The sequence below is a fragment of the Plasmodium gallinaceum genome (genome assembly GCF_900005855.1).
Source record: "Plasmodium gallinaceum strain 8A genome assembly, contig: PGAL8A_v1_87, whole genome shotgun sequence".
In the NCBI taxonomy this organism is placed as follows: domain Eukaryota; phylum Apicomplexa; class Aconoidasida; order Haemosporida; family Plasmodiidae; genus Plasmodium; species Plasmodium gallinaceum.
In genome coordinates, this window is record NW_021628251.1 from 1,162,983 (window position 1) to 1,176,807 (window position 13,825).

Genomic DNA, 13,825 nt, shown 5'->3' on the forward strand with positions numbered 1-13,825 from the left:
TTCTTAATATTGAATCACACATTTAAATATACTATTTCAAGAAAATTCTTAAAGGAGTTATTTGTAGATTCCATTTTCATTTTTTACAAAAATGTATTATTATTTCCATCTACTTTTTATTTAAATTTTATATTATACTGTATTATTGATAGCATAAATAATAATGTTATTTATTTAGCTTAAATTATTCTTTTGTCGTCACTCTTTTTTTTTTTTTTTTTTTTTTTATGTGGATACAAAAAAAAATGCTATGAAAATATTTAGACATTTGATGATAAACATTTTGAATGGATTTTATTTTTTTTCTTATTATAAAAGATGAATTTTCTAATTTTTAAAAAATTAAAAAAAAGAATTCATTCAACAATTTTAATACAACTTATCTTAGTACTATTTTTAATTCATACTTCTCATATAAAATTAAATAATTGCATATACATAAATAATAATTCAAAACCTTTAAAAGATGTAGAATTTTACATAGATACCCCTAATTATAAAATACCAAAATGTAATTTATGCATTAATTGCTCCGTTTGTATACACGAAAATGAGGTGTCAGAAGTAATAAAAAAACTTAAAAAAGAATAGGGAATATTCATATATATATATATATATATATATAAAGTTATAAAGGAAAATTATGAAAAAATAATTAAAAAAAGTTGATATTATAATATTTCAGAAATTATGCAATAATACATTTATATATGGAACCAATTTAGTTTTTTTTTTTAAATAGTTCAAAGGATAATTAAATAAAAGCTTGTTCTATTTCTTTAGTATATTTTCCTAGTTGCATTGTATAATTAATATATTTTTTTGTCTTATTTTTTTATTTTATAGAACATCATTCCATTGGTTGCTGTAGCTAGTAAAAGAAAATACTTTTCTGATAAAATTAGTAAAGTAAAAGGTGATAATGCAGAATATGGAATAAAAAAGGAAGATATAATACCAAGTAAATATGCCAATGACTCTGAGGATAATTTTTTTTTATTAAATAAATTAAATAATGGAAAAAAAAGGTCTTACAATTTTCTTCAAAATGATAAATCATATGAAATTTCAAAAAATAACAAAAATTTAAATATTAAAAAAGAAAATGATGAACAAAAAGAAAATGAATATTATATTTCAGGTAAGGATTTTACTAATAATTATAGCCATAAGAATTATAGAATAAATGGAGATATAAATAATAAAAAAAAAGATCAGAAAGTAGATAATAAATTGTCAAATACTCAAGTGACTTTACCTTTACAACAATTACAAGATGTAAACTTTTTTATTTCTATATTTATATAAAATTATGTATATATAAAGAGTAAAAGATTATTTATAAATTTTTTCATACTTACAATAAGAATTTTTTTTTTTTAGAGTCAATATGTTGGTACAGTTAAAATAGGGAATCCACCACAAACAATAAGGCCTATTTTTGATACTGGTAGCACGTAAGTTTTTAAGAATAAATATTTATAAAAAAAAAACATAAATAAATAATTTTTTAAAAAAAATAAAAAAGAAATATAAATAAAAAATGTAAAAATTTAATATAATAAGGAATTAATTTTTTTTTTTACATATGTATATATAAATATATATGTATGTATATGTATATATATATATATAAATATATATATATATAAAGAAATATATGGATAGTCAGTACAAAATGCAATGATGATACTTGTTTAAAAGTGCATAGATACAACTATAAATTATCTAGAAGCTTTAGATATTATAAACCGTATACAAATTTAGATATTATGGTAATTTATATATATATATATATATATATATATATATATATATATAAATATATATAATATATATACCAATTTTTTAGTTTGGTACAGGAATAATTCAGGGAACAATAGGAATAGAAACATTTAGAATAGGCCCATTTAAAATAGAAAATCAATCATTTGGTTTAGTAAAAAAAGAAAAAGGAAATGAGAAAAAATCTAATGTTTTCGAAAGAATAAAATTTGAAGGAATAATTGGTTTAGCATTTCCTGCAATGTTATCTACCGGAAAAACAACTATTTATGAAAATTTAGTTTCTGCATATAATTTTAAACATAACGAATTTTCAATTTATATAGGAAAAGATAGTAAATTTTCTGCCTTAATATTCGGAGGTGTAGACACACGATTTTTTCATGGAGATATTTATATGTTTCCAGTTGTTAAAGAATATTATTGGGAAATAAATTTTGATGGTTTATATATTGATCATCAGAAATTTTGTTGTGATTCTAGTTCGATTGTTTATGATTTACGAAAGAAAAGTAAGAAAAAAAAAAATTCCTTTATCCGGAAATTTTTTAGAACAATTTCTCATTTCAAGAATGAAAATCAAATGGAAGAGAATGATAGTATGAATGAAAAAAAAATAAAAAAGGATAAAAATTATTTAATATTTGATTCTGGAACATCTTTTAACAGTGTACCTAAATCAGAAATAGAATATTTTTTAAAAATTGTTCCTTCAAAAGTACATTCTAAAATATATATATATATATATATATATATATATATATATATATATATATATATATATATATATATAAAATTAAAATAAAATTAAAAAAAAATTAATTTTGTTTTTTTTTTTTTTAGAAATGTGATGATAATAACATTGATGAAGTTGTTTCAGGCTATCCTAATTTAACATATGTTATTGTAATTTAAAGCAACAACACAACAACAAAAAAAAAAAAAAAAAAAAAAAAAAAAAATAATGAAATAAAAAACAAAAATATTCATTTATTATTTTTTATTAATTTCCATGTATGTATTTATAGAATAAAATGCCATTTACATTGACACCAGCACAATATTTAGTTCGTAATAATGACATATGTAAACCAGCATTTATGGAAATAGAAGTTTCACCTGAATATGGTCATGCATATATTTTAGGAAATGCAACATTTATGAGATATTACTATACTGTTTATAGAAGAGGAAAAAAAAATGAAAGTTCATATGTAATAATAAACATAATTTAAAAAAAAAATAATAGTTTAAATATTATCTTTTATTTATTCATATATTTTCCTTTTATAATAAAAATTATATACATACATATATTTTTAATTAAAATAGGTAGGGATAGCGAAAGCTGTTCACGCAGACGAAAACGAAGTATATTTGAATTCTCTTCATAATGAAATCAATAAAATGTGATTGAATTTTATTCATATTTCACATTTTTCTTTTGTACAAAGAAAGTTTTAAGTATATTCAATTATAAATTTTGTTATACTCTTTATATGAAAAACATATAAACAAAAAAAAAAAAAAAAAAAAAAAAAAATTAAATAATTTTTTAAACACTTAAAAAAAATAATATATATGTATGAAATTAAAAAAATAAATTTATTACCAATGTTACTAAAAACATAAAGAATAAAATATATTTTTAAAATTAAAAAAAATACATATATATATATATATATATATTTATAGACTTCAAAGTATTTTTGTATTATTTTATTTATTTTGTCTTATTGTATATTTGGAATATCTATGCTTTTTAAGAAATTTTGAGAAAAATACTTTAAAGAATTTCATCATATTAAATGTATGATAAAATATAATATATGTGTTAACTTACATCAATCTTATCTTTTTATTTTTGTATATTTTTCTTCATTTTTACCTCCAGTTTTGATGCATTTTTTATTTTTTTTTTTTTTTTTTTTTCTAATATTTAAATTACTTTTTTTTCAATTTTATTCTTCTCCTTATTTTTTGTACTCTTTGAATATTTATTTAAAACTTGAGTTAGTATATTTTCAAAAGTTGATAATTGGCAATTTTTTGTTAAAACAATTAATGGAGCTAATTCACAATATGGAGGTACATCAAATGTTTCTGCTTTTTTATCATTTTCAATAATTTTTTCATAATCAGGCATGTATGTTTTATAAAAGAAATTTAAATTAGATGTAGAATTTTTTTTATTTTCATTAAAATGCTGGAACACATGAGAAAATACATTAGTCTTTTTACTTCCACTACTGCTATGTACTTTACTATTTTCAAATTTATTTTTTATTTTTTCATCTTCTAATAAATTAACTTTGTTTTCTATGTTATTTTTTCTTTTTTGATCATCATTTAATTCATCTTCTTTTTTATTTTTATAAAAAGATCTATCACTTAAACAAGAAAAACTTCTTCTACAAGATTTACGAGATATATCATCTGAACCTAAATTAATGCAATCATTTTCATAAGTTAATAAATTTTCCTTAGTAACATCTTCTTTTTCTTTTTTTTCATAATCTAACTTTAAATTATCTTTTGATTTGTTTTTTTTTCTTAAATTAGAACTAATAGATCTAACCATATAATTTCCTGTGATATTTAAATTGTTATTATCTGTACTTTTTTTTTCATTTATACTTCCATTATCTAGTGACATTTCTCTTTTATTAATTAAATTATATGTTTTTTCTTCTTTTTCTCTTTTAAAAATATTGCAAGAATTAAAAGTTTCCGTGTTTGTAAAATTGTTTGAAGACACACGTAGACTACTTCTTGTTTTTTCTATATTTGGTATTCCGTAATTTAAATTAGTTTTCCTTTTATTACAGTTAAGTATAATCTCGTCAATACTGTTAGAATATTTAATGTTATTTTTATTATTTCTCAGATTATGATCCTTAGCATTTAATGATGATGCTAAAAAAGAACTATTTGAACTATTTTCATGTAATACATCCATGGAGTTTTTATAATTGTTGTCCATTTTGTTAAAATTTTTTAAATATTCTACATCGTCATTTTTCATTTCTGTTTCTTTTAATTTATTATTTTTTTCATTTACATTAATATCTCTATACAAACATTTATTTAAATTTTCATTTTCATTATTGATGTTTAATTCAGACCCATTTTTATTTTCTATTTTCAAATTAACTTCGTCATTTAAAATGCTCCTATACATTGTATCATTCCTTACATTTTTTTGTTCTGCCAGTTCACTTTTTTTATTTATTTTATTTTCATTTTCTGGAGTATCATTTTTTGCTATATCATTTTTTTTATTATCATCAAAATATTTATTAAAATGCCTCTCATATTTTTGTTGTTGCGCTTTTGCATCTTTTTCTAAAAGTTCATAATTTTGACCAAACCCATCTTTTGCACCTGAGCTAAATAATATTTCAATACGGAATCGATTATTATCATTTCTCTTTAATTGCTTTCTCTCCCATACTCTAAAAACTAGATGAGATAAATAGTGTAAATCTGTAACATCTCCCATGCTTTTAATGGAATCATTATCAATTATATTTTGATTAATTGAACTGTCTGTGTTTTTAGCATGAATTAAAATATTTAACAACGAAATCATATGGGAAGCAGATGTAACGTAATATCGTGATCTTACCATTCTCCATGGAGATCTTATACCTAATCTTCTAGCATCGGTTTCTTTTAATCTAATTATATCTTCATCATCATCATGTTCCTGTTCTTCTTCGCCTTCATCTTCTTCTTCTTTTTCATGCTCATTTTCATTTTTATTTTCATTTTTATTTTCTTTTTCTTCTTCCTTTTCTTCATCTGTTTTTTTTTTATCTTTTTCTTTTATTTCCTTCATATTATCATCATCTTGCTTCATTATCTTTTCTAGAAATTTTTGCTCTACATTATTTTCATTACCGTCTTCTTTTTTTTCATTAAATTCGTTTTCTATAGTACTTTTCATTTTCTTCATTTTCTGTTTTTCATTATTTTCTTTTCTATACTTATTCTGATGTGCCCATAAATCAGAAGAATTAATAACTAGAGCCTCTTTTTTGTTAATTAATTTTGGAGTGTATAAATCTTTTACGTTAGTATTATAAGTTACGCTACTTTTATAATTATTTAAATCATTTATATTTTCATTTAAATTTAACTCTGAACATTTTATTGAGATATCATTATTATTAGTCTTATCGTTTATGTTAATTATTTTATTTGCTATACTTTTTGTATGACTAGGTTCAGAATTTGTTTCATTTCCTTTTTCTAAACATTTGGTATTTACTAAATCACATTCTAATATATTTTTGTCTATTTCATTTATATTATTTTTTGAGATATATTCTTCTTTATTTTTCATTATTTTTATTTCTGACTCTTGTTGATTTTCTTTTATTAAACAACTTTTTTCTGTTTCTTCTTTTTTTTTTTCTCCTGATAATGATAAATTTATTTTTTTTTCCCCTGAAGAAAATTCTGTTTCCGTTGGAATTTCTTTATCTATATAATTTTTTTTATTCTGCGTTTTTACTTCATTTTTAATATAATTATTTTCCATATTCTGTTTTTTTTCAATATTTAAATCATTTATTAATTTTGTTTTGGATTCATTTATGCTTGAATTATCATTTATTAAAACATTTTGATCATTTATATTATTATTTCCATTACTTATATTATTTAATCCATTTACATTAGTTGTATTATTATTTGCATTATTATTTAAATTATTAATTGTATCATTATATGTGCAGTTAAAAATACCTTTTTCTGAATTAATTTTCTTCATATTTTTATTTTCATTTTCATAGCTTTCTTTTTCTATTTTACTGTTTCCATTTTTGAATAAAAAATTATCTAAAAAATTTTGTTTAGAGTCATATTTGCACATATTAAAGTTTTTAAATGAATCTTTTTCTTCTTCATTTTTTTCTTTCTTTAATTCATCATTTTTAGAAAAATTAAAAGGGTTCATATAAGAAATATGAAAAGCATTCTTAAAAATATTATTACCTTTATTATTTTTTTTATTTCTTTCTTCTTCATCTCTATAAAAAGTGACATCATGTATTAATTTTCTTAGTAATTTTCCGACAATATTGACACCAATTTTTACCTTTTCTTCTGATGTTATTCCATATTCAGCCTGTGAAATGTAATTTGCTAATGGTTCAATTAAATTATAAATTTCGAAAGCTTTATCTAACCCACTACCTAAATATGAGTGGTGATGAATTAAATCAAATCTTATATTATCGACAATGTCAGGAATTTTTGAAGTGTCATATCTATTATTATTTTTTTTGAACCACATTTTTGTTAAAGATTTCCATCTCACTTGTATTTCATGTAGGATATCAATTACATATAAGGCATATTCATCATAAGGAAATAAATTTAACCATTTTTGTACTTCTTGATTTAAACTTTTTAAAAATTCATAGATAGTATTTCGTATTTTTTCCATTAATTCATAAAAATTGGAAATTTTCTTTAAAGATTCTCGAAATCCTCTTGAATGTTTTCCGGATGCTAATTTTTTTAGTAAATCATCATCAATATTTTTATTTTCATTTAACACATTATCAATAAATTCTTTACATTGTATTCTTTCAAAACTTGGTCTATTATCATCTAATAGACTATGAGCTTTAGAATTTCTAATAACCATAGCAACTAAAATAGGAGTTAATTCACCATCCAAATCTAAAAAACCTTTTGTAAATGCAGCAGATGTTATTTGACATCTCCCTTCATCAGAGGTAAATATTTTAAAATCATGTCTAAAAGTTGAATGCAATCTTAATAATCCATCTGAATCTCCAGGATATAATGTAGCTCTAAATCTTTTTCCTAAATTTTCCGATTGTCTTCTACCCATTCTTGTTAGTTCTCCACCCCATTTAGCAACAACAAGAATTTTAGTAACAATAACTTTATCATTCACAATTACTAAGTCAAGTGGTTTTAATTGAATTTTTCTATTTATACCAGTAAATCCGTCACCCCTTTCAAGAATTTTTTGTAAAGTTTTATGATTTTCAATCATTATTTCATATTCTCCCCTTTTTTTTTCTAACTCTTCTTTTGACATTGTATCTAAATTACAGCGATTTATTAATTCTTTATCATTTATATTTTCTTTTTTTAAAGTAATAATTTCACTAACATTATCATTTTCATTTCTTTTTTCTATTGTTGTTTCTTCTGTTTTCCTTTCTTGAATTTTAATAATGGTTTCTTTTATAGTTTTGTATTCCTTTTCAATATCGTTCAATATAATATTATTTATTAAAAATAAGTCTTGTAATTCTTCTGGTGACTTAAATTTTATTTCTTTTCTCATATATGCTTTATACAAGTTATTTTTTTTTATTTCTTCTGATTGCGTAATAGTACTATCCTTTAATGTCTTACTGTATGAGGAATCCTTATTGTTCATTTTAGTAGCATCACTTTCGTTTGGAACTTCAATTTTGTCGTTATTTTTTTCATTTATACTGTTATCACTATTGTTTTTTTTTTCGTTTTCACAGTTATTAATATTTTTATCTTCTTGAGATGTTTTATCATTATTAATTTCATTTATTTTTGTCGTATCATCATTAATGAGATCATTCTTTTGGGTATTAGAAGTATTATCATTTTGTTTTGAGTTTATCTTGGTTAAAGTATCATTTGAAAATATAGAAGAATCTGTTTTATTGTTTTTAACATTATTTAAAGATACAATATTACTATTTAATTCTTGATTTATTTTAATATTGTCATCAATGGATGATCTATTTCCAATAACATTATATAAATTTTCTTCACAGTTAAAATAATCTAATAATAGTGGTTTATCTGTGATGAATTTCATTTTCTGTTTTGGTTTTCTGTCTCCATGCCTCATAACAATGATAACTGAACATAATTCTTCGTGATGTGAACAATGCAAATCATCTGGCTGCCTAAAAGTTTTTCTTAACACCTCTTCTTCATTTTCAATATTATACCAGTTATCAGCGAGATCTCGAGGAATTATATTATATTTTTCTTCTAATTTTGCTAAAAACATAGCTCTTAATATATGAGCACAATCATTATAATATTTTACATTACCTTTAACAAATGACCATCCATTTACATCACAAACAAAAGGACCCATAGTTGTTCTTAATATATCAAAGCCACAAACAGTTTGCTGAAAAGCTTCAACAATTCTATAAGCAATAATTTTTTCAGCTTCTGATAAAATAACAGCATATCTAACTTCTTTACCATCAGAAGTTCTACAAACTTTTCCGTCTAATGATGGAGCTTTTCTTGCTTCCGCATGAGCAAACATTTGACCAACTGTATAAACTTTTATATCTGTACCAAATGTGGACATAAATTCTTCGTATATATATGTACCATTATTTCTTACTTTATGTATATCTGGACAGTATTCACTACTTCTATCTTTTATTTTTCGAAACAATTTTTTACAACCACCTCCTGTATTTTTTGGATAATATATCCAATTATTGTGATTATCCGCATTTAGTGGCTTTTCTATGAATGGTTTGTTTAATCGTATATTATCATAAACTATGTAATCATAATATTCTTCAAATACATGTTCACCTTTTTTTACAGTGTCATGATCAACTACAACATAATTAGCATGGGGAACTCTCCACTTCTTAAGTTGTTCATATATTTGTAATCGTGAACGTAATATCAACTGTTTTTCTAAATTATTCAATGTTATTGGCTTATATTTTTTTACGTATTCAATTGCTTTTTTTAAAGGAAATCCAGTAGAATAAAATGCTATTAAGCAATCAACTACTGGCCATGAATCGATATCTTGGTTTAATATCATATCTTCTTTAAATTTTATTATATTAAAATCTCCACTCTTTGCTAATCTTTTTAATATACATTCCATTGGTGCACTTTCTACCTTACTTTCCATAGCACACACACCCAAAGTAAACTTTTTTATCAAACCACAATCATCTTTAGAGATATTCTCAAATAATTTTTCTTCATCTAATGAACCTTTATGTTTACGTAGCTTCATTTTCTTCTTATTTTTATCACCATTAAAACTTTATAATTATAGTAGATTCATTTATTTCCTTTTTAAAAGAAACAAAGAATGTTATTGGGAAAATAACTAATTATATAAGAGAAATATAGAATGAAATAAATAAAAAAAAAAATTTTAATAAAAAAAATGTCTTAATTATGAAGAGTCATAGTTTACATATATATAATTGATTTAAATAAAATTATATTTAAAAAAGTGATATTTTTTTTGTTTCTATTCATTTTTATAATGATTATATTTTCATATACATTTTCTATAAAAATAAAATAAATTTTCCTTTCACTTTATTTTGTTTTTACTTATTATTTTTTATGATTTTAAACTAAATTTTTATTTCTACATTTTGATCAGTTTAAAAAGAAAAAAAAAAAAAAAAAAATATAACAGATAAGAATAATTGCTAATTTTATAATAATCACAATTGTTCAAATTTAAAGATGGTATATATTTATTATAATTATAACATATAAAAAAGAAATATAAAATTAACATGTATATAAATTCACATTATTATTTTGTTTTTCAACACGAAAAAATATTATAATAGGGAGAGGAAAAAAAAAAAAAAAAAAAGATACTTTAATAAATTTGTGTAAATATTTTTGTAATTTTTAAAAAATAAAAAAAATTCTTAAATTTTGAAGGGAATAATAATACTTTCAAGAGTTAACTTTTTCTATTTGACAGTATTCTATATAATTTTATTCAAATAAAAATTATGAATTGAAAGTTTCTCAAACCTCAATTTTAATTTAAAATATATTTCATGAAAATGTATATTTAATTTAATACCTTATATAGATTGAATCCAAAGTTTTTTCATTAATATTAAAAATACGAAATGAAAAAATTACAACTAATGAGATATAATAAAAAGCATATATATAATAAAAAAAAATAAAAATTATAAAATGTATTAAATTAAACAGACTAAATGTTATACATAAAAGGAGTATTAAATTCAATGTACAAAGTAAGTAATTCATTAAAAGAAAATTTCCTACTTTTCTTTAAATATGTGTAATTTATAAAAGTTTATATATATATATATATAATTTTTTTACGAAACTCCTTATATTCACTTTTTTTGTATGTGTAATTTTTCAATTATATATTTTAACATAATTTTGAGTTTTTAAGAAAAAGTATTTTTTTTCTTTATTTTTTTTAAGTGAATAATTTTGTTATTTTATTTTTCTAATATTATTAATTCTTTTTTTTTTTTTTTTTTTTTTTTATTTATATCTTGTTTACTTCTATTAGTTATTTTTGCTGTCAGTGTAATTTATTTTCTTTTAAATTGTCTACTTTTATATATTTTATGTATTTTTATTCTATTACTATTTTTAAAATGTAATTTTGTCATTAAATTGTTTATATTAATATATTTCTATGAAAAAAAAAAAAAAAAAAAAAAACATATATATTAATAGATAACTAAAGTGATAGGAAGAAAATAAATTATGAAACCAAAAAAAAATATTCCTTTTTTAGAAAAACCAAATATTGAAGAAATAAATAATAATATAAAAGAAAGTGGATTAGTATTATGTGTGTCACTAAATGAAAAGGAATCAGTATCTCTTGTATCTCCTTCATATTATTATATATATGTTCAGAGATACATGTATTTATCAAATATTATTCCAAAATGTTTAGAATATTTTAAATCATTTATTTTACCTTTTTATGGTAATAAATATGGTGTTTATTTTGAGTGTCTTAAAAATGAGAAAGAAAATTTAGATAACGATTCAAATAATAAAAATATAAAAAACAAAAGTGAAACAATAATACTTGATTGGAGATTACCTATTGGTGTTTTATTTGATATTTATTGTGATATTGAAAATGAAAATGCATATATAAATGGAAAAAAACAAAATTTGAAATTCTGTTCTAGTAGTGAATTATTTTACGACTGTATAAATATTTTAGAAGCTTCTTCAAACGAAAAAGATAATTTTAATAACATAATAATAAAAAAAATAAATGATGCAAATGAATATAATAATGAATTAAATAAAGATTCAACAAAAAATTCAATTAATTACTCTTCAAAAATAGAATGTAATAATGAAATAAACGTCGACTTAGATAATGATAATATAAATAATAAGCCTATTTCTAAAGGAAATATTCAAATGTCTTTAAATAATTTAAAAGAGATAGATAACTTAAAAAAAAAATGCGATGAAAATAAAGAAAATAATAAAGACATATATGAAAAAAATAAATACTTTAAAAATAATTCAAAATATTATAAATTAATTATGAAAAAAGATATAAATAATGAATGGTATGAAAAACAATTTTTAAACATATCAAATAAAAATATTCCATGGAAATTAATAGTTCATTTTAAGGGAGAAGAAGATTATCCTTATAATTTGAAGAAAAATGATAAAAAGATCTACAATGGAAACATAAATGTTCTAGCTTACAATAGTTGTATACCTTTATATAAGGGATTTAGTGATTTTGAGGAGAATATAATAAATCAGTTAAAGAAAGCAAGTTATATATTTAATAAAAGCAATAGATTAATACAAATGCTACCACAACAAGTTGAAAAAGAAATTTTATATAATTTAAAAAATTTTAATGTTGAAAATATTTGTTCATTATATAGAAAATATATTGATTATAATATGATTAAATTTATAGATTATTTTAATAATGAATTCGTTAAGAAAATAAATTTTTTTTTTGTATATATGAAAAGTATAGAAAATAGCACAAATGAAGAAAACAAAAAAAGAGAAGAGAGTAATATAAAATGTAAAAAGTATGATAATTTTACTCATATTAAGAATATGGAATTCTGTGATAAGCTTGAGGAGAATATTAATTATAAAAATAAAGAAAATGATAATATATTAAAAACAGTTGATTGTAATAACGAAAATTTATCAATAAGAAGTAATGAACTGATAAATCAAATAAATGAATCAAAAATTGATTATCTTTCTGATAATAATATGATAAAAAATAATATTAGAAATAATAGCATAAGTAATGTAGATGATAATAATCATTCTAATATTGATCCATCAACTAATAATTCTGATCAACATTTTGAAAAGAAAAATAGACAGAATAAAGATAATTTGTTGTTTCAAAATATAAATGAAAAATGTAAAAACTATTTAAATAAAAATAGTTCTCCTTCCTATAGTAATTATACCAAAGAAAAATATAGTATATATAAAATTCTGAATGATGACAAACTAGTTAAAGAAGTTCCTATAATTATACATATATATGGACCCCCATATAATCAGATAATGACAAAATTTCCATTATTTAAAATAATTTATTCAGAAAAAAATAAAGACTCTATTGAACAACTTTTTTTATATACATTGGGAGATTTTTTACATGAACAGTTCCCTTCATTTTTTAGAAAAATAAGTAAAGAAGAAAAACAAATTTTAGGGAAAGAAAAGGTTGATATAGAAAATAAGGAAATTCAGGATAATGTAGAAATAAAAAAAAGTCAATATTATAATGAAAACATTAAGTTAAATATAGATGAAAACAAAAATGAAAAATATATAAATAATAAAAAAAATGTGTATGACACGTATTTAAATAGTGAAACTATATTTTATTTTATAGAAGATGATTATTTAATTTTTAGTGATTATATGTTTATAATAATTAATGGAATACAAATTCCCTTAAAAACACCACTATATTGGCTTACAGCAAATTTTTCTCAATTTGATAATTTTCTTCATATTATTCTCCGTATACCTTCTTATTAAATTTTTTTAAAAACAAAAAAATTGTCACATATATGAATTATTTTTAAAAGAGTCCTTAAAAATATTTTTTCTGTATTCAAAATTTTACAAAGTATCATAAAAATTACGAATCAAGATAATTTTAATAATTAAATATTAAGTTTATAAAGATATAATATTTTTATTATATAGATTTTTTTTTTTTTTTTTTTTTTTTTTT

The 13,825-nt window shown here is 20.4% G+C and overlaps 3 protein-coding genes across 3 annotated transcripts; 2 read left to right on the plus strand and 1 right to left on the minus strand.

Moving 5' to 3' along the window:
• Positions 1-318: 318 nt before the first annotated feature.
• On the plus strand, positions 319-3,198 carry PGAL8A_00301800 (plasmepsin IX, putative; the record flags this gene model as incomplete). Its single annotated transcript, XM_028672019.1, has 8 exons — positions 319-564; positions 847-1,278; positions 1,384-1,457; positions 1,655-1,775; positions 1,853-2,503; positions 2,629-2,691; positions 2,814-2,999; positions 3,118-3,198. 8 exons carry the CDS (start codon positions 319-321, stop codon positions 3,196-3,198), a joined length of 1,854 nt encoding a protein of 617 aa, XP_028528614.1.
• Positions 3,199-3,724: 526 nt separating this feature from the next.
• On the minus strand, positions 3,725-9,826 carry PGAL8A_00301900 (acid phosphatase, putative; the record flags this gene model as incomplete). Its single annotated transcript, XM_028672020.1, has 1 exon — positions 3,725-9,826. The coding sequence occupies one exon, from the start codon at positions 9,824-9,826 to the stop codon at positions 3,725-3,727; it is 6,102 nt and encodes a 2,033-aa protein (XP_028528615.1).
• A 1,493-nt stretch (positions 9,827-11,319) lies between these two features.
• On the plus strand, positions 11,320-13,626 carry ATG5 (autophagy protein 5, putative; the record flags this gene model as incomplete). Its single annotated transcript, XM_028672022.1, has 1 exon — positions 11,320-13,626. The coding sequence occupies one exon, from the start codon at positions 11,320-11,322 to the stop codon at positions 13,624-13,626; it is 2,307 nt and encodes a 768-aa protein (XP_028528616.1).
• Positions 13,627-13,825: the final 199 nt, after the last annotated feature.